This window comes from Penicillium waksmanii, assembly GCF_028829765.1.
Source record: "Penicillium waksmanii strain IBT 27052 chromosome Unknown utg000005l:1.0-5232799.0:1.0-5237142.0, whole genome shotgun sequence".
NCBI classification, from domain to species: domain Eukaryota; kingdom Fungi; phylum Ascomycota; class Eurotiomycetes; order Eurotiales; family Aspergillaceae; genus Penicillium; species Penicillium waksmanii.
This window is the reverse complement of record NW_026643252.1, coordinates 802,826-822,506: the sequence shown is the minus strand read 5'-3', so window position 1 is coordinate 822,506 and position 19,681 is coordinate 802,826. Positions and strand designations below refer to the sequence as shown.

Genomic DNA, 19,681 nt, shown 5'->3' with positions numbered 1-19,681 from the left:
AAGCTTAATCGAGATACCCACAGCCTCGTCACGCATTCAGGAGAGCAACTTCCGGCCAGCGACCATATCAGTTCTCTACCATGAAATTCAAGCCTAAGCCTTAAGAATCGAAATCAGGACGGAGTTGGGAATTCAATGGTTCGGATAGTTATCTCCAGAATATCCCGTCTCTTCTCATGCAGACAGCCAGTGGGATCGCGAGCCTCAAATCCTGGAACCCTCTTCTGCAAGTATCACATTATTTATCACATCGGCCACTGAAAAATGAATGATGGGGGTTGGCGGTGGAACGCCGAGACTCCACCGACTAGGGGGCTCTTGGCAAGCGAAATATTTTGATTCTGTTTTTTCCCTCGTGCGCATACTCCGTATTCGTAAATAGACCCACAGGACGTAAGCATCCCCCTTTTTTTTTTCGCGCCACACTCCGCTGTGGAGGAGAGATCGGATCTCGGATACGTTTGTGTGAATTCGTTAAAGACAGATCTAATCCACACCTATTCCAGAAATTCTGGCGAAAGCTCTGTTCGGAGTATGATTTAAATAATTACCGGAGGGATATTCCATCCACAAGAGATGGCCTCTGTCGCTATATATAAATTGAATACGATTGTTTTGTTGAGGCTAGAAGTTCGGGTAACAATTGCCCTCTACGGGGCCCTCTACGGGGACCTCATGGGATATTCATTATGTACCCAAGAAGTACAATATGATACATATTAAGTGTTTCATGGCATAAGTAAACAATGTACACGTCACAAATCCATTCTTTTCTAATCAAAAATCTTCAAATCGTTCATCATTCATCATAGCGGGTTAGAAATGGAGTATCAGTTAGTTCCCCGCCCATTCCCAACTAGGATACCGTGGCTTTCTACTGGTATCTCTGACATCTGCGGTTCAATCTCGTTGTGATGACCCTGTTCAATATCCTCTTTCTCTGAAATACGAGCATGCCACCGTCGAAAGAGTTGAACAAAGAAGTGGGCCACGCAGATCTGCTCAGTGGTGTATAGCAATACTGGAACGGATGTCTTCGCTTTGGTGTATAGATCAACGGGGGCCCACATAGCGTATAAGAGTGGAATTCCAAGTGCAGTGCTCTTCGCAGGGCCGCAGAAGCATACAGCGATCGTCTCTTCTGGGGTCATCGGGTTGAGCATGGGAATGGACCAGCCTAGCGAGGAGAGTAACTTCGGCGGCCGCGAGGTAAAGAAGCATACCGCAGTGAGGGCAATGTATAGTCCAATATTGAAGAAGACCACGAATATCACGCTTTGTACTGAGAGGCTCTGAAGAGCGCCTGTAGCAAAACATGAAGAGAATGTAGTCCTAGGGGGGCCAGTTAGGACCTAGAAACTGCACACATTTTTCGTTTTGATTACTTACCAGATCAACAATAACATACAAGCGCTCGCCAGCTTGGGCAATTTGGTCTTTTGTATCACGAAGTTCGTTTGATCCGGCCAGGTCCAGCGCACCAGTTGTCCAACAAATAAAGGCAGTAGAACACTCAGGCCGAGCTGCTGGAAGACGTCCTTGTACATGCTTCCCAAACTCCCGCCTCCGAACCTCCAAACATCGAACTCCGCGGTTTTCGGAATAAGGGTCACTGTCCAAGCAGCCGTAACAAATGGACCCAAGATATTAGCCAGCAGTACCTCCACAAGGGCCGCAGCATCATCACCACCGGCGGCCCTTGTCATCACCACATTCGAGGCAATTGTCGTGGGAATACACGCGGTGAAGATATACCCAGCCAGCACAGCACGATCGATGCGGCCACCAGGGTCACTGGCGAGAATGATGTGAACGACAGCCAAGACTAAAGCGGGGATAAATAGGAACGAGATGATCTGTACGATAAGATGAAGCCGCCAATTCAAGAGTTGCATGAAGAGTTTCTGGCGGGGAATACTCAAGCCACTAACGAGAAAGATGATGGCGATGACACCGTACATGACTGAGTATTCGGACTTGATGATGCCACCGTGTTTGGCGACATTGGGGAAAAAGTAGGCCAATACGCAGGCGACGCCCATTCCGATTAGCAACCACTGGTGAAGAAGCAGCATCACCACTCGTTTCCCGACGGCTTGCCAACGCGGAGTGCGAGTGGCTGTGACTGCCATGGATTCGTCCATGATTCTATCGTAGATTCAGGGCATGGACATAACATAGAAGTTCAGGGCAGTGTGAAATGTATGCCTGTACTCGTATCAAGACTTTCGCTGCCGGCCGTAAATTTTGAGAATTGGCGGTGTTGTCAATCGCGCGATCGGCATTCCTCCGACGGAGTTGTCGGCGATTCCTTCAACCGCATCCCATCGCATCGATTTGATTTGATTTGCATTGTATCCAAAGCCATCCCCCATCCCCCAACCCATCTTCCCCGGACCAGAACAGAGAGATCGGATTAGACCCGAGCATATGGGATTGACGCTGGGGCAACTCTATTTTCTAGTTTTACTCGGCATTGCACTTCAAAGGTTATCTGATCCGTTGCAAAAGCGCCGAAATCGGGTAGCCGATTGCGACCGTCGGGGGAAGACATGTGAAGTTCAGTCTGACATCTGGGCACATGCGCAATCCAAATTTTGATAGATCTAGTCGTAGTCTATCAAGGTGTACTCGTACTCCGTACCCCGGAGAATATCAATCGCATCATTGGATTGGGGGGGGAGGGTCGTTGGTGGATCGGGTTAATCTGGGTAAAACATTCAACCGCGTCACTAACTACACAGTACAGCCTGCCCAGCTATACAACTACAGATACTATTGAAGAGGGTAATATGATGACTACTAAAATAGCCATCGCTATCTTTTACCGTTTCTGCTCTACCAGGTTAGTCTTTCTAGTACCCCAGACCCGTACCTGTATCTGTACCTGTAGTATATCGCAGGTCAAATGACCTCCAAGTGAACCTCGGCTGAGAGGAAACGCGCTGGCCCGATTTCTCCCGGAGTAACCAGTCAACCCACCAACTAGCCAACTAGCTGGGCTTCAGCGGTTTCCGCTGCGGATATGTTAATTGCGAATTACGGCCTAGGGGTTCATCAATAGCCGGAGTAATTCAGTCCTCCCCGTTTGTTCAGCCCGCCCGTGTAGTCCGATGCTTCGGCAGAGAGCTATAGCGAGCAATATTTGCTAGTAGCAGTAATTGACAAGATTTGTTCCAGGTAGTCGCCACAATAACTGAAAAATAATTAGAGTATGATGCAGTAAAGTATATACTAAGACTAGTACTACTGGTAGTAGTCTATTATAGGCAAGATCACAAGCTATGACGCAGAGCATGTGAAGCAAAGTAGATCTGGGGAGGGCGGCGAGTCATCCGCCTTCCCGAACGCCTCGGGATGTCGGTCATTCTTATTAGAAGAGATGGTGATGGCAATGCCAATGGCATGGCTATTGACTATAGTACCTAGGTATATAATCAAAGAGTCTGCCGAGTCTATTCCGACACTCCCCTCTCCTCCTCTCCTCCTCTTCTCCTCTCCTTCTAGTTCGACCTTCGGTATTCCCCTCCTCAAGTTACTAGCTTCCGCTCGTCCAGCAGCCTCCGCTTCCCCGTCATCGCTGCTTTCAACTTTCCCCACAAGGTTTACAAGCCGCCACTTGACCCGAACAGTTTTATCCTCGGAACTTCGCTCTTCTGGGTTCTTCAATTGCTCCCCCCCACTAGTCTTTTGGCCCTATTTCTTTTTTTCCCCTACCTTCTTTTTTTCTCCCTGCTCTACTCGGAGACCTCGACTCATACCGTCGGCTGTTCACCCCGGGATTGTATACTTCCGACCCTCTCCGCAATTCGGTTTCCCCATCGAATTTCGGCTACAGCTTTCTGCCACCCGACCCAGTCAATTGAACTCGGCCCAGATCTATTAGAGTCTCCTCCGATCTGCGCGCGTCAATAAATCACTTCCCGCGCATTTTCTTTCCTTCTCTACTCCTCCATATCAACCGAAATCATGTCCGCCAAGAACGTACAAGGCAATGGGAGAAAGCGGGCCTCGCCTGCGGTAAACCTCATCGGTAAATTGCGCCTTTGTGATCAGATCGGATTTGATTTGATCTAGGAGATCCTGAATACTGACTTGTGGAATATAGCTGGTGGTGGTGCCGGTATGATGGAAGCTCTCGTCTGCCACCCGCTCGGTATGTATCGCCCAGATTGATAGCTAGATTCGCAATATTTCTCTAACACTATGAAGATACCATCAAGGTCCGAATGCAGCTCTCCCGGAGAGCGACAGCCCCCGGAGTAAGTCCCATCGAGTGACCATGTTTCAGCAATTGTTGCTAACCATGACCGACTCGATAGGCTAAGCCTCGTGGCTTCATTACCACCGGTGCCGATATTGTGCGCAAGGAGACCGCAATGGGTCTGTACAAGGGTCTGGGTGCCGTGCTGGGAGGTATCATCCCCAAGATGGCCATCCGATTCACCTCATACGAGTCGTACAAGGGCATGTTGGCCGATGAGAATGGCAATGTCACCAGCAAGGCCACTTTCCTTGGTAAGTAAATCGGAGAGCAGCCCCATTGAATAAATGGGCATTCCGCTAACAATATTTAGCTGGTCTTGGTGCTGGTGTGACCGAGGCTGTCGCCGTCGTCAACCCCATGGAAGTCATCAAGATCCGTCTGCAAGCGCAACATCACAGTTTGGCCGACCCGCTCGACGCCCCCAAGTACCGCAGCGCCCCGCACGCCCTTTTCACCGTCGTCAAGGAGGAGGGCTTCAGCACACTGTACCGTGGTGTCTCTCTGACCGCGCTCCGACAAGGAACCAACCAAGCCGCCAACTTCACCGCATACACCGAGCTCAAGGCCACCCTGCAACGCATGCAGCCTGAATACAGCAACTCCCAGCTGCCCGCCTACCAGACCACTTTGATCGGTCTGATCTCTGGTGCCGTTGGCCCCTTCTCCAACGCCCCTATCGATACCATCAAGACCCGTCTCCAAAGAACCCGCGCCGAGCCTGGCCAGTCGGCTGTCTCTCGCATCATGGTGATCGCCAAGGATATGTTCAAGCAGGAAGGTACCCGTGCCTTCTACAAGGGTATTACCCCTCGTGTGATGCGTGTTGCTCCCGGTCAAGCCGTCACGTTCACTGTGTATGAGTTCCTCAAGGGCAAGTTGGAGGCATCCAACTGGGCGTTTGTGGGTGGAAAGTTTGACGAGTAAACGGGGACGACTTGCGTGCTTTGTTGCTGTTGAGAATGTGTGGGAAAGCATTGTGATACCATTCCTCCTGCATGGGCGTTTCATTTCCTTTCCTGTTGTCTTTTGCAGCTTTGAATCTAGCTGCGAGGACTAGGCCGTTTAGAGGCTAGCCGATTGGAGCGGCTTTTGTACATATTGTCTCTGTTGTATACCACATTGTTGGACCTGTCCTGGTATAGCCAAAATCATAGAGAGAAAAAAAAAAGTGTATAAATTGATCTGTGTTCCGTGTAGAGTAGTCAAGGGTGTCAGTCATCGTGAGTCATCTTCAGTAGATCTCTGATCTGCTAGCACCCCGATCATGGCAGAGGCATGCTGCGAGATGTGGCTGGTCCTGGTCTGCTGGGTGATGTGTGTTGACGAGAAAGTCACTCGTCACTTTGACCGACCCGCACTCCACCCCCGCCGCATTTCACCGCTTCCCCTCCCTCCATCAACAACCACCCAACCCAACACCCAGCGAGGTCCAGCCGACATCATGCAGTCGGGAATCTCAGGTACACCAGCTCCCTACATAGCTCTATCTTCCTTCCAAACATACCCCTACTGACACGTAATAGTCTCCAAGGAGCTCCAAGATGCCTTCACAACCTTCAACGCCGACACCTCGAGCTTCTGTCTCCCGGTAACCATCACAGGCGAGAGTCTAACACCACTCAGCCCAATTCCATTCAATGGCACCGCATCCAGCCCAGACAGCTTTTTCTCCTCGCTACCGGCAATCTCCTCGGTCCTCCAACCCAAAACCCCAATCTACCTCCTTCTCCGTCGTCCAACCTCCACCACAACAACCCTCATCGCACTCACCTATATCCCCTCCAATGCTCCCGTCCGCCCTAAGATGCTCTTCGCCTCGACACGCTCCACCCTAACCCGCGAGCTGGGCTCGGAGAAATTCGCCTCTACCGTCTTCGCAACGGAGGAGGAGGAGATCGTCACGGCGGAGGCTTGGCGTGAACGCGAGAGCGAGAATAGCCCAGCCCGCCGTGAGGAACTCATGGGTGAGAAGGAGCGGGAGCTGGAGGCTGTTCGCAGAGCCGAGGCTGAGGCTCGCAACGGTACGCCCCAGCGAGATATTGGTATTGGTGGTACCTTTGGTGCGGGCTCGGGATCTGGCATGAGAGTCTCTATGCCGGTTGATGAGGCTGCTACGGCGGCTTTGAAGGGATTGCAGGATGGTGGTCTTGTGCAACTGGTATGTCTACTACTACATTCCTTCTTTTGTTGGGGGGGGGGGTAACAACTTTACATGGGACGTTGTGCCCGGTAGACTCCGAGTGGTCATGGATGCGAAAATGGGGAATTATTGCTTGATATGGTTCGATTAAGGCTGACTTTCATTCGGTAGACTATCGACATTCCCACCGAGAAGATCATTCTTGCTGACAGCCAGTCTGGCGTCGAGGCGGGTGCTGTCGCCACCCACATCTCCTCCACCTCGCCCCGGTACTCCTTCTACCACTATCCCGGCTCGGACGTCGTGGTCTTCGTGTATACTTGCCCTAGCGGGTCGTCGATCAAGGAGCGGATGTTGCACGCTAGCTCGCGGAGAAATGCCATCGCGGTTGCTGAGGGAGAAGGTCTCAAGATCGAGAAGAAGGTAAGAGGGTTGCTGACTGGTGGTTGGAGACCTCGAATAGATGCTGATGCTGACTGAATGATATAGATCGAGGCTGGAGGTCCGGATGAGATCACTGCCGATCGATTGCAGGAGGAGGTCAACCCGCCACAAAACGTGGGTGCTGCGCGGGGATTTGCTCGTCCTCGTCGCCCAGGCCGGTAGATCACCTCACCTCATCACAGTGATGAGAGGTGCCTCCAGTACATTATGAAACGATTATATAGCGACCGCTGGCATGGCGAATAAATGTGTTCTCGCTTCTTCTGATTTTGATCCTGTTCGTTCTTCCTGGCGTCCGCAAGTAGTCCGCACGTAGCTGCACCCGCTCCCCTCCAACCGAGAATGTAAAAAAGCGAAGATGAACAAAACCAAGTCCAGCGAGGAAAAGAGACGGAGGAGGGGAGGATACCACGAGGATCATTGATTCCGAAAACTCTTCTTCTGGTAGAATAAATCCGTCCTCGAACTTCCCAGATTTATAATCTTGGGACACCCGTCGCGATCCTTTTCCAGACGCGTACACTCGAAGCAATAAAAGGCATCACTAATTCCCTCACCGCCGCAGACGACGCACTTGTTCTGGTAATTGCCGAAGGCGCATTCATCGCAGATCCGGACTAGAGTTGTTGGGCGCACGTAGGAGTCACACACGGGGCATTTACCGTCGCACTTGTCGCAAAGGCGACCGATCGAGATACCGGGTTGCTTGCGGCACATGACGAGATCGGGGTGATGGCGAGACATGGTGTGCGGAGGGAGTGAGGAGAGCGAGAGGAGAGTTGTAGATTATGATGTAGGAGGGAGGGGAAGGTAAAGGTAGGTGGAGGTGGAAGTGGAAGTTGGTTGTGTTGAGGAAAACGAAGTGACCGAAAAGAAGCTTGGTGGTCCGTGCTTTGGTACCCCGACCAGACAGCCCCGTTCAAGTCCAAGTTCAAGTTCAGGTTGGCACTGGCACTGCAAAGAGCATCAGCCGTAATACTCGGTCTATTGCATTCAATCAATTTCACCTTCTATTGCCACTCTGGCTTGATCTCTTTCTGTCTATAATCTAGCACCATCGGCTTACCAATATGGCCGACGGGTACGCATCGCCACCTGCCACTCCCACTGCGGCTCTGACTGCGCCGGAAATGTACGCTGACAATTACTTCTATTCCATTCTATAGGACTCTCGCCTCGGCAGTCGCACTGCCCGAGCAAGACGCCATCCAACAGCCTCAAGATATAAGCACGAAACGAAGAAATTCCTCCATCACAGACCATGATCCCAAGCGTCGCCGACTGAGTGCCGACGGCGATGCCTCGCCGCATGCGCAGCGCCGACCCTCGCAATCATCTCCGGTAGAGCGCGAACGCCCGGATGAACGCAAACCTGCGCAGCGTGGGAGAAAGGAAGATGAGCGCAAGCGGGGACAGCGGCTTTTTGGTGGGCTATTGGGCACGCTTTCTCAGAGCTCGACCTCGGCAGCGCAGAAGCGGCGCGCGGATATTGAGAAGAGGCAGCAGGACAAACTGAAGAATCAGGCCGAGGAGTTCGACGGTCGTCAGAGTCGGAGGAAAGAGCGTCGAGAAGCAATTCGGAAGAAGGAGATGCCGTTTTACGAGCGCGAGGCTGTATGTTTGATGTTGTTGGTGATGATGATCGGCATTCATTGAATGGGATGGCTGACTGGATTACAGATGCAAACTCGACATTCGAATATGATTGCCGCAGCGCATTTCTTGAAGACTCGAGCAGAACCAGTTTTGGTATGGAGTCTAACATTTGCAATTGGATTGGTACCCCGTGGCTAACTCGTGAATCATATAGTTCTACAAGCCGTGGCAACTACGAGCACGCGATGAGACTACTCTCGCAGACCAGATCAAGGAAGCTGAGGCGACCGTTTCTCGCGAGGTCGCCGATTTCGAAGCAAGATATCCCCCTGAAGCCTTTGTCTACCAGCCCGAACCGGAATTGCAGAATGAACAGCCCGCGGAGCAACAAGAGCAACAACAACAAAAGCAACAACCATCGAATGCCGAGCAACAGGAGAATGCTGAATCGATTGCGAAAGATCCTACCCCCGTAGAGCACGAAGATATAACAAAGGAAACCCCGGAGAATATGGTAGACGCACAAATTACCCATTCAAACTCCGATCCAAGTAAATCCGATGCGCCGGATGAGAGAGACTGCTGCACAAGTGGCTGAAGCCAACCGTGCAGCCGATGATGACGGAGGAGAAGTGGTTGAGGATAATGAGGACACTGTGATTTACTAGCAACATATCTGTACTACTACGAGTACATATTCATGAACATGCATTTGGTTTATGCGAGGGATGCTAACTTGTATTACAGAACTCTGGTTCAAGTTGTAGTTGGGGATCTCCGCAGTTTCAGCCGAGGCAGATCGAACCGCTGAGGGGCTTCTCGGTCTGCCGTTCGGCCACACGTCTGCCCATTAGTGTTCAAGTTTGTAATCTGTTGAAACCCCATTTATTATCGAAGATTTCTAGGTTTCATTGTTTTCTCATCATCAGACAGGACTTTTGACTGCTTTCAGTGAAACGTCCGGTTGCACGTGATACCAAACGCCCGCTGTGACATCGGATTCAGATATATATTGCGGGATTTCTTCAAGTTACCCTCAGGCTCATCAGGAAGATATCACCTGGGCAGATTTGAGACAATTTATTACAGTCAAGAAATACAAAGCAAAGAGCTAGTATAATGCCGGTTGACAAGATTCACGTTGCGGGTGACCCGCGTATCGAGTACAAGTCTGCCACGGTCAACGGACACAAGTACAGTGAGTCGTGGAAACCCTGGAGAACACTCTAAAACCTCCAAAAATCCTTCACAGACCACTCATTATATGAGAACGAGGCTGTTGGTTATTGACCACCTGGGACTAACACTGCATGCAGGCTACCTTCTCAGCCAACCTCCATCTGGGAAATACCGAGCAACTATCTTTCTGGTGAGCCAAACTTCGCTAAATCCTCCAAATTGGACAGGACAAAGAAATCCCAAGGGGTTCTAGCTTACGATTTCCAGATCCATGGCTTCCCCGATATCTCGATGGGATGGCGCTACCAGATTCCAATGCTCGTGAATTCGGGCTTGAGGGTCGTAGCCCCGGACTGTCTGGGCTATGGCCGTACGGTACGCACACACCCCGTAGCTCAGGTGATGGACCATGGTGCTGTATAATTGATAATTTATACCAGGACGCGCCGAATGACTTTGCGCAATACTCTCACAAGCGTTGCGCAGACGATATCAAAGCGCTGGCCTCTCATCTCGGTGAATCTAAGATCATTCTGGGTGGTCATGATTGGTAAGGTCTACCAAAGTCTCATGTGCATCAAATACGCAGACCACTGACTATACCCAGGGGCGCGGCTCTAGTCTACCGCATCGCACTGTGGCACCCAGATCTAATAAGCCATGTCTTCACCGTCTGCGTTCCATATGCCAGGCCTATGGAGAAGGACATTTCGCTCGAAGACATGGTCCGCACTGTGGCACCGCATTTCGCATACCAGCTGCAATTTGCCAATGGCGATTTGGAGAAGGTCTTCCAGTCTAAGGCGGAGATTAAGCAATTTCTCAGTGCGCTTTATGGTGGACGAACTGAGAAGGGCGAGTTCGGGTTCGAAGCTGAGAAGGGAATATTGCTGGATAAGGTTATGCAGCTGCAGCCTTCGAGATTAATGAGTGAGGAGGTGAGTCTTTTATCCTGCTTCTTCTAAAATTTTCTCGTAGTGGTTTAGCTGACTGTTCAGGAACTGGATTTCTATGCGGGCGAGTTTGCGCGGAATGGGGTCCATGGACCACGTATGTTTCTTTCCTCCTTCATTGACACGGTCTAGGCTGTGAGCTAACTAATGAATCTAGTCAACTGGTACCGTACCCGCAAGGTAAACCACCAAGATGAGCTCAGTATCCTTGACCGCCGTATTGAAGTCCCTGTGCTTTTCATCCAAGCCCTGCGAGACCCGGCGCTCCCGGCTCATCTTGGAAAATCCATGAAAAAGCATATTCCGAACTTGTCCTTGAAACAGGTCGATACTGCGCATTGGGCACTGTGGGAGAAGCCCGAGGAGGTTAATGCTATCATTCAAGAGTGGTTGAAGAATGTTGTGTTTGCCGAGGGGCGGAGTGGGAAGCTTTGAGAGACTCGGTCGGATTGATCCATTTTTGCAAGCATTTGGTAATGAATCGGGTGAATGAATTCTCTGGCTAGTTTTATCCCACAGAAATAGTGATGGTGGTTCATAGTGATTGTAGTTCTTAAAATACATAGCATGGACATTGAACGAGATGCCGAACGAAGACAGAAACAAACCATTCCGCCGACAGGGTAGACTAAATCAGTAAAGGAAGGATATATCAACTAATACTCCAACACCTGAGTTTCAATACGACATCCCACCTGATCCAGCCGGTCAACAAACTCCTGGCCCAACGCCGCAGTCGTAACGATACCGCCACGCGAGACCTTCTTGATCTTCTCTTCATTCTCAAGAATGACCATGGCGGCCTCGGCAACAAGTAATCCAGTGTACACATACATACTACCCTTGTAGGTAAGTTTGCCAAAGACACGCTGAGGTGAAGGACCCTGCTGATCCGCCGTCGCGACGGCATGGTATTCCATGCGATCATTCAGCGAATTCTGCATACTTGGGCCATTGCCCGGGGCGAAGATGAACTTTCGCAGTAACCAGCGTACAGGTGGAAGAAGGAGCAGTGATAGGCCGACCATCATACCAACGTGCACAAGTGCGCCGATGAAGACGTTGCGGACATTGAGGAATTGGTGGAAGGCGAAGCGCTTCCCGTAGAATTCCGGCATGAGTGTGCTGCTGCGGTACACGATCGCCATATCGGCCATGCCGTTTGGTGAGGTGGTCAGTGTGCCCAGGTCGCGCACTGAGCGTGCACCGAGCAGCTTTTGGAGAATCGTTTCGCGGGGAATGTCCTTGGGCGGTGCGCCGGCTGTTAGTGAGAAAGGACCGGCGAATTTGAGGAGCTTGGAGGTTGGGAGCCAGTCGAAGATACTGATGATAGTGTTGAGGGTACCGCCGCTGGCACCGGAGGACCTGGCATGTTGTTAGAAGAACTTGAAGGCAGAGAGAAAGAGGGAGGATGGGTTGGAGTGAGTGAAATTCGTACTTCAGTTCCTTAATACAGCTGTATATTTCGCGGGTGTTGCAAGAGAGGTCCTCACGGACTTTCTTGACCAGAGCCCAGGCGAGCATGTCGGCGGGGGCACTCTCGACACCCACCGAGTGGATGATCTAATTTGCGTTAGCAAAAAGATAGGGCTCATTTAGGGGATTGGCGGCTCACAATTGCGCCGTTGTTCTTTGCTGTCTCATGATATTTGTCAATCATGATCTTAATCCATGGAGTCTCGCCGGTGCTAGATAGATTAGACGATACCGTGTTTAGCGGAAAATGATAGTACTTACACATCCAGATAATGTGTGCCATTAAGAGCACAAGCCTCCACCACGGGAGAGGAGTACTTGTGGTAAGGGCCAACACAGTTGATGATGATCTTCGTCTTCTTCGCCAGCTCATCTAGCTCGGCCGAGTTTAGCTGGACCTCGAGGACATCTGTACACCGTGTCAGGTTAATGGCCCTAATGAGACAATAAAAAAATATCACAATGAAGCTCTTCATACCTGGCTGTACTCGGTCTGGGACCAGCGCCTGGAGCTCTTTAGCGATGGGGTCCATCTTCGACGCTGAACGGCCTGCGATCGCCCATTTCAAATTGGTGGGGTGGTTTTGCACGATATGGTCGGCGCAGAAACGACCGGTATACCCAGTGGGGCCCAAAAGGACCAGATCATACTGAGGGCTGGTCATTTTCTGGAAGCCTAGGAGCTGGATAGGTGAAGCTTTGGTGTACGGCCCACTTGAGTTGTGAACAGGAGATGCCTCGGTACTCTGGGTAGGGCCGAATATTGCGAGTGTGAAAAAAGGATAATGTGGAAGTAATCAAATTGAAGATGAATTTAAGGCTTTGTTGAGATACTGCGTGACACAAGAGTTGGAGACAACCAGATTGATATGTAGTTTCACCCTGAGCCTGCAGGATAGCGCCACGTGACCGGGGAGATGGGTGTCGCCGGCGGGATTATATTGGGCATATGTAGGTCAACTCCAGGCTTGCGAGATACCGATCAACCGAGGGAGATCATAGCATGTGAAGGGTAGAAAGGGTCAGTGTAGATTAAATTGGGGATATTCATGTACTAGTATCTAGAATTAAAAGACCATACTTATTATGCCGTCAGCACTCTATCGAAGTCCAAGGAACGGGGAGGGCAAGGGCAGGACCTACAAGTATGACGAATGGCATTATTCAGACCAATGACTAAGCGTTATTTGGCCTGAATATCCAGGCTCGAGAGCACGTGCTCCACAGTGACATAAACACATCATGTGACCCACAGACCCAGCCAGAGCCCTAAGCGAGCCCACCGAAAACCACTCTTCAACCGGCCTCAGAACGAACTGACTTAGTCCCTTCAACCATCAGCCGCACACAGCCAAGATGACCAAGCGCACCAAGAGTATGTTGATTATCCCTCAGAAATCAATCCTCCATGCCATTCCGCGATCGTTTTCCCTTCGAAATGAAATAGCAACAACCCTTGAATCCCTCGTCGCTAACTTTTTTCTACAGAGGTCGGTATCACCGGTAAATACGGTACCAGGTATGCTCAACGCTCTTTTCTCGACCTCGCCCTCGAACGAACATGATCACTCGAAACGAGAAGCGACTGGACGAACGACTGGCACCAAGATTCGAATATTGACCACCTTCTCCCAACAGATATGGTGCTTCCCTGCGTAAGCAGGTGAAGAAGATGGAAGTCACCCAGCACGCCCGCTACGTCTGCACCTTCTGCGGAAAGAACACCGTCAAGCGCAAGGCTGTTGGCATCTGGGACTGCAAGGGCTGCAACAAGACCGTTGCCGGTGGCGCCTACACCGTTTCGTAAGTCGACATCACACCTCGAGGCAGCATACACCATACAACACACAGCAAGAGGGGAACCGAGGAGTTCCTTCGCAGTGATTGTCTCTCGAAGAAAGAACCAAACTAACCAATGCTGCTATAGCACCCCCGCTGCCGCCGCTACCCGCTCCACCATCCGTCGTCTCCGTGAGATTGCTGAGGTTTAAATGGAATTATGTGGTTACCTTTCTCTTCTACGGTTACGATACCAAAAATGAAAAACTTCGGAATCTGAGGATTTTGCCTTTGAACTACTACGTAACTCGATAAACTTGTCCCCAGATGGCGGACAATCCTCATTTCGATTCCCCGATCCCGCAGACCCCCCTTTGTGTCTGTCCCACGCAACACGATCATCTCCTGTTGCATCTTCATTCAAAACTACAACCCACATGGTTGGTGATCGCATGGGACAGACACCGTAGAAGTAAAGTACCTTGAAATTATGGACTGGCCCCTCCTAGTTTATCGGAGATTTACACTCCGTCCACCATTCCGAAATGATGATTTCGATATTTGGTCTTGATCAGCTATTTTTATTCGAGTGATCTTCGCCTACGTATTTTGACGCTTCAGCCCATTCTCTAGGGGTTTAATGGGTCCACTCGGCTGCAGGGCGCCTGGGCTGGCATTCTCCTGCTCATCTCACCACCATTCATTCACCTTCACCCGGAGGTACTCTTTGTCTCTATTTCTGGGGCTTAGGATCCTCGCCTGACTGAGATCACGCCGCCCGGGTCCTCATCATCACGAAGTGGATATCATTCAAGTCACTAGCCATTGTAGCCTCCACTCAATATCATCTGATCTTGCGTAGTACCTGGGCCCCCGCTTTACAGTTCAAGTAAGGGTGCAGGCACCGACGCGGGCGATCGGCCAGGGATTTCAGGCTTTCAGGCTTTCAGGCTTTCAGGATTTCAGGATTTTTGAATTCAGGGTACTCCGTACTGCATGGAGTATCCGGGTCTTCACGAGGAGATCCGACGGAGCAAGTCTTGCACTAAGGGGAAAATCGCCGGTGGGTTCACTACCGGTAAGGTTCAGGCGGGTGATTCGCCTCTTGTCACGTTAGCTGGACTGTTTTGCGTTAGACTGGAAATGCGGGCCCGTCCTCAAAAGGCCCGGCTGCACTTCTCCACCTTCTTACTCTCTCCCTCTGTACACTGTCCTCCGTCGCTCTTCATGCCGCCTCTCAGCCCTACTTCTGGCTATATACCTGTCCATGTCCGACACTTGTATTGTCTGTTTAGGCGACCTTGGCGAAAGCGCCAGTGATCCCCTCGAGCCCGTGCCAAGCCCTGACACTCCCGCTACCGTTACCGCCTTCAAGGATGTCGGCACTGCCGATGTCGTTGTCCAGGTTAAGGATGGGCTCGTCGATGAGGATCCTGGCGACATCGCCCAGCTATTACCTTGCGGCCATATATTACACAATAATTGTTTGAAACCATGGGTCGAGCGGGCCAACAGTTGCCCGATATGTCGTCGGAACTTCAACATGGTTGAACTGAGTGACCGGGTTGGCGGTATGTACACCCTCCTATAGATCGTGATCGATTCATCGACTAATCTTCTTCTTCTTCGTGACTTGTTTAGGTCCCGTGACATCGTCGTACGCTGTCCAAGATCGGACTCAACAGGCCGATGTTGACCCATCGATGCTTATCGAGTATATTGAAGACGACCTTTCCGACGTCCAACCTTGTACGATCTGTAATGAATCTGATAATGAGGATGTCCTCCTATTATGTGATGGATGCGATGCACCCTCCCACCTATATTGTGTTGGCTTGACGGAGATCCCCTCGGGATCATGGTATTGTACCCAGTGCGACTCTCAACGTGCGCTTGGGCCTGTCCCAGAAACCACCGCACGCTCAGTTCGCTCAGCTCGCCGTGGAACCCGCCGCACCCGTGGGCAACAGCGTCAAATGCAAAATACCAGCCAGATGAACTCCCTTCACTGGGCTCGCGTTTGGCAATCTGTTTGGGACCATTTAAATCTCGATTTGGATTTCCCTTTCGACGATGACCGATCGGCCCAGCGCGTCATGCAGCAACGTCGTCGAAATGAAGCCAACCAGCGCGAGTTTCGTGCATGGCAGCGTCGATTCGAGGTTGCCGAACAGCAAGGCGGGGGTAGACGTTTTCAAGATGCTGCTCCTCTGCTCGACATCCAACCTCGCCCATCGCGACCTCGTGTGCCCAGAGAACCGACACCCGAGCCAGAGTCCTTGGAGGAGATGCGAGCATGGAATGCATTTGAGCGTGCTCGAGAGATCGAGAATAACCCGAACGCCTCTCGGAAGCGCAAGGAGCCGACCATGTCGCCATCACCCGAACCAACCGAACCACAGCGGAAACTAAAGCGACCTCGCACTCGACGGCCTCAAGAACTGGCTGCGATGGCTCAGCAGAATGGCGAGTCCTCACGAGCGGGGAGTTCAAATGCGCGCGCAAATGGAGAGATGACCAGTGAACCCAGCTTCCTCTCCTCCCTCTTGAAAGAGGTGGAAGATGCATCAACTCCCGAGCGCACCAATTCCCATGGACCGTCAGCCGCTGCCTCCGTTGCCCCTGATCATGGGTCGCCCGGGCCCTCTTCTCCATCTATTTCTCCATCTTCTTCGAGGTTCTCATCTCCTCGCCTTGCCTCAACAACGCCTCCGCCGTTTCCTAGAAGCCGTCCAATCTCCCCTCTCCAACTCTCATCTCCTGCCGAACCCTCGTCTCCTCCTTTCTCTCCCGAGGTTTCATTCTCCGGCAGCGCTCACTCCTCTCCTACCAAGAGCCGCAGTCCACAATCAGAGCGCGAGTCCGGCCGCCCACGTGCACGCATTCCTCGCCGGGCCTTGGAACTTGCCAACTCCCGCTCGCTGGATACATCTCCCACCCGTGCTGGACCCTCTCTGGCCGTCAAGTCCGACATTCAAAAGATGGTTGGCACCTCTCTCAAGCCTCACTACCGAGCGAAGACTATTTCTAAAGACCAATACACCGAAATAAACCGAAACATCTCCCGCATGCTATACGAACGCGCCGGAACCGCCGAGTCCCTTGATGTGGACTCCCGAGCTGACATTACAGCGGCGGCCAAACACGAAGTGCAAAAGATGATTGATTCACTGCGGACTCGCAAGAAGGACAAACATCCTATGGTGGTAACCAGCGACTCGGACCGCGATGTACTATGATTGTAATGACCTTCCTCACCCTTCGCATTTGATTGGCGTTTTCTTTCGAAGCAACTGGATTGTGTTACTGGTGTTGTGTCCTATTGGAGTTTCTGCTCTACACACATTTGAGATGGAGTAAAGTTTTTCTATTTTCTACCATTAGCGATATTAACTTGGAGATTTGATCTTTTCACATACCATTTCCTTCCCCATGACCTTTTTAGATCTGAGGATTTTATATCTTCTTGGTCTGGACGTTTTACTTCGACGTGATATACTTGTCTAAATGGAATTTCACTGAACAGCCGAACCTATTGGATTGGCTCTAAATCTATGCAAGAATATCTTTATTGTAAACTTGAAGTAGAATCAGAAGCTATAGAACCAACTTGAAGGTTACTGTGCGCATACCTCTACAAAATGTACCTGAATTGGGGGTTCTGGCGGAGAAATTAGCCGAGCACACAAGAAACGTCACAAAACAGTCCTGGGATAATAGAAAAGGAGAATGAGAAGAACATGACTCTCCTGTATGTACTATTTACTCACCGTTTTATCAGTCAAATCATCTTGATATGCATTTTCGTACCCTTCAGCCGTCCCCGACTGATCTCGCTTCCGGTTTTCCCAGACGCACACAAACCGATAAACCAGAACGAGGATCCCAGCCGCGAAAGAAGTTACCACCACCGTGATAAAGCCAGGCACATATCGCGGCGCATCTTGCGTCTGATAAACAAGTGGTCCAGTAAAATTACCTGCACCATAATTAGCATCCAATAACTAAATTTCCCAGCGGCAATGCAGAATCAAAACCATACCAAGACAATAGCCAATATAGAGTCCCGACGAAGCAATCGATCGCTTCGTGTATCCAGCAATATTAGCAATCTGCAATCCCATCAAAACAGCGTAGCCACCCCCAATAGCAGGAAGAATGTAACAAGCGAAGAGCAGTCCGCCCGTGGCATTAAGCGGCAAGGCGACAAGTAAAATCGCTGCCAGGGTGGTAATCATCTGCGCGACAAAAACGATCCACGCACGCACGCCATTATTAGAAAATTTATAAGCTAAATAGGGTCCGAGCAGTTGGTATGTTCCGCCAATAAACCCTGCAGGGATGACCAGGAGAAGAGAATTGAGCGTGTTAAACCCGAAGGAATTGATGATGATGGGCGTGAAAGTAGAAATGGGACCGTTGGCAATCATGCCGAGGAAAGCGATGAAGAATACGAGCCAGAATTTCAGATCGGTCAGAAGTTCGAAGACCTGGCCCTTTTTATAATGTGTGTTGCGCACGCCGGAGTTATTGATGCGGAGTCTAGCGACGGCAATGTAGCGCTGTCGCTCGTTGAACCCCCGTGCTCGGATTGGATCGGATGGGAGGAGGAAAACGAGGATTATTCCCCAAATAATAGTTACTGCCCCAGCAACGAGATACATGTATTTCCATGGCGAGAGAGAACCGGTTATGTGACCCAGGCCGTAGTTAATCAGAGGGGAGAAGACGGAGACGTAGCCGGTGCAGCTGTACCAGATTCTATGGTGGGTTAGATTATCATATCGTGAATGGGAAAGTGAAGGGCATATTTACCCCATGCGGAATGCCTGTTCATTCTTTTTATACCAGCCGCCCTGTGTTGTGTGAGTTCTCGAACTGTGTTAATGTGAGATATCTGGTATCATACTTACAACGATGAGCATGAACATTGGGCTGACTCCGGCTTCCAACATGCCGAGAAAAAATCGCTGAACGTATAGCGTTTGGTAATTGAAGCAAACAGGAGTTAAGATCAAGCATATCCCCCATAGTGTGATAATGCACGAAGCAACACGCTCGATAGGGAATTTTTGGGCAAGTGTCATGGCAGGATATGCCCCAACCATAAAACCCAAGTACAAAATGGCAGCGGAGAAGGAGTAGCGATTTCCAATTCCCAGTTGCAGGTCTTCTCGGAGGCCAAAGAGTGCCTGAAATGAAGAGTCAGAACGAGGGGAGAAGTAATCGGTGTTGTGAAAGACTTACTGCTTGCGAGAACATGGCTTTGTCGTAGTACTGTAAGCCATAAGTCACGCATAGGATTGGCATTAACTTCCAATCAATTCGACGGAGGACTTTCTTCTCTTCTTCGTCCGTCCAGACTTCATCACCGGTGTAATTTGCGAGGACTTTGATAGCCTCATCGTTGTGAACTGTATCGATTGTCGCGGATTTTTCGACTTCAGGGAGATCAGAGCTTGAGCTCTTAGTTTCTTCCGAGATGAAACCTTCTTGCGGCTTGTCGGAACGAGTCATGCTGTTTTAGTGGCCCCGTAAGCCTCGCTTGTAATATTGACGGGTTAAGGTTGGGGAAGGTCAAGTCGGAGATGGGGGCCCACAGGAGGGTCGGCATCGGGAATGAGACGCTTCAGATGATTTTATAGAATGAAGAGTGAAATGCGGCTTTTCCAAGGCTCTTTGAACTTTGCAGCCATAGCAACGAGTACCGAGTTGATTCAGTCTTACCCCGGAAACTTTTACCCCGGGATTTCATGGCGTCAATCCGGGGGTGGGGAATTGGGACTGAGAATATGACCATTGCAGCTTCATGAGCTGACTATAGCTATTGGGCCAACGAATGAATTT

The 19,681-nt window shown here is 50.7% G+C and overlaps 10 protein-coding genes across 10 annotated transcripts; 6 read left to right on the top strand and 4 right to left on the bottom strand.

The window, feature by feature from the left end:
• Positions 1-830: 830 nt before the first annotated feature.
• N7481_005214 (uncharacterized protein) lies at positions 831-2,144 on the bottom strand (the record flags this gene model as incomplete). Its single annotated transcript, XM_057264433.1, has 2 exons — positions 831-1,332; positions 1,390-2,144. 2 exons carry the CDS (start codon positions 2,142-2,144, stop codon positions 831-833), a joined length of 1,257 nt encoding a protein of 418 aa, XP_057122153.1.
• A 1,825-nt stretch (positions 2,145-3,969) lies between these two features.
• On the top strand, positions 3,970-5,191 carry N7481_005213 (putative succinate:fumarate antiporter (Acr1); the record flags this gene model as incomplete). Its single annotated transcript, XM_057264432.1, has 5 exons — positions 3,970-4,020; positions 4,078-4,156; positions 4,213-4,262; positions 4,323-4,518; positions 4,578-5,191. 5 exons carry the CDS (start codon positions 3,970-3,972, stop codon positions 5,189-5,191), a joined length of 990 nt encoding a protein of 329 aa, XP_057122152.1.
• Positions 5,192-5,531: 340 nt separating this feature from the next.
• N7481_005212 (twinfilin) lies at positions 5,532-7,013 on the top strand (the record flags this gene model as incomplete). The annotated part of the gene is made up of 4 exons (XM_057264431.1): positions 5,532-5,727; positions 5,791-6,425; positions 6,579-6,830; positions 6,897-7,013. 4 exons carry the CDS (start codon positions 5,532-5,534, stop codon positions 7,011-7,013), a joined length of 1,200 nt encoding a protein of 399 aa, XP_057122151.1.
• A 255-nt stretch (positions 7,014-7,268) lies between these two features.
• Positions 7,269-7,595, bottom strand: N7481_005211 (PHF5 family protein; the record flags this gene model as incomplete). The annotated part of the gene is made up of 1 exon (XM_057264430.1): positions 7,269-7,595. One exon carries the CDS (start codon positions 7,593-7,595, stop codon positions 7,269-7,271), a length of 327 nt encoding a protein of 108 aa, XP_057122150.1.
• Positions 7,596-7,921: 326 nt separating this feature from the next.
• Positions 7,922-9,115, top strand: N7481_005210 (pinin family protein; the record flags this gene model as incomplete). Its single annotated transcript, XM_057264429.1, has 5 exons — positions 7,922-7,932; positions 8,018-8,465; positions 8,532-8,600; positions 8,662-8,998; positions 9,060-9,115. 5 exons carry the CDS (start codon positions 7,922-7,924, stop codon positions 9,113-9,115), a joined length of 921 nt encoding a protein of 306 aa, XP_057122149.1.
• A 451-nt stretch (positions 9,116-9,566) lies between these two features.
• N7481_005209 (alpha/beta fold hydrolase) lies at positions 9,567-11,014 on the top strand (the record flags this gene model as incomplete). The annotated part of the gene is made up of 7 exons (XM_057264428.1): positions 9,567-9,645; positions 9,764-9,816; positions 9,894-10,001; positions 10,067-10,176; positions 10,234-10,564; positions 10,625-10,676; positions 10,737-11,014. The coding sequence occupies 7 exons, from the start codon at positions 9,567-9,569 to the stop codon at positions 11,012-11,014; spliced, it is 1,011 nt and encodes a 336-aa protein (XP_057122148.1).
• A 221-nt stretch (positions 11,015-11,235) lies between these two features.
• Positions 11,236-12,720, bottom strand: N7481_005208 (saccharopine dehydrogenase family protein; the record flags this gene model as incomplete). Its single annotated transcript, XM_057264427.1, has 5 exons — positions 11,236-11,944; positions 12,018-12,142; positions 12,195-12,267; positions 12,317-12,464; positions 12,534-12,720. The coding sequence occupies 5 exons, from the start codon at positions 12,718-12,720 to the stop codon at positions 11,236-11,238; spliced, it is 1,242 nt and encodes a 413-aa protein (XP_057122147.1).
• Positions 12,721-13,411: 691 nt separating this feature from the next.
• Positions 13,412-14,046, top strand: N7481_005207 (60S ribosomal protein eL43; the record flags this gene model as incomplete). Its single annotated transcript, XM_057264426.1, has 4 exons — positions 13,412-13,430; positions 13,544-13,574; positions 13,694-13,858; positions 13,983-14,046. The coding sequence occupies 4 exons, from the start codon at positions 13,412-13,414 to the stop codon at positions 14,044-14,046; spliced, it is 279 nt and encodes a 92-aa protein (XP_057122146.1).
• A 1,055-nt stretch (positions 14,047-15,101) lies between these two features.
• N7481_005206 (putative PHD and RING finger domain protein) lies at positions 15,102-17,073 on the top strand (the record flags this gene model as incomplete). The annotated part of the gene is made up of 2 exons (XM_057264425.1): positions 15,102-15,405; positions 15,476-17,073. The coding sequence occupies 2 exons, from the start codon at positions 15,102-15,104 to the stop codon at positions 17,071-17,073; spliced, it is 1,902 nt and encodes a 633-aa protein (XP_057122145.1).
• Positions 17,074-17,468: 395 nt separating this feature from the next.
• N7481_005205 (uncharacterized protein) lies at positions 17,469-19,351 on the bottom strand (the record flags this gene model as incomplete). The annotated part of the gene is made up of 6 exons (XM_057264424.1): positions 17,469-17,495; positions 17,605-17,813; positions 17,877-18,595; positions 18,650-18,690; positions 18,748-19,026; positions 19,082-19,351. The coding sequence occupies 6 exons, from the start codon at positions 19,349-19,351 to the stop codon at positions 17,469-17,471; spliced, it is 1,545 nt and encodes a 514-aa protein (XP_057122144.1).
• Between the last annotated feature and the right edge of the window lie 330 nt (positions 19,352-19,681).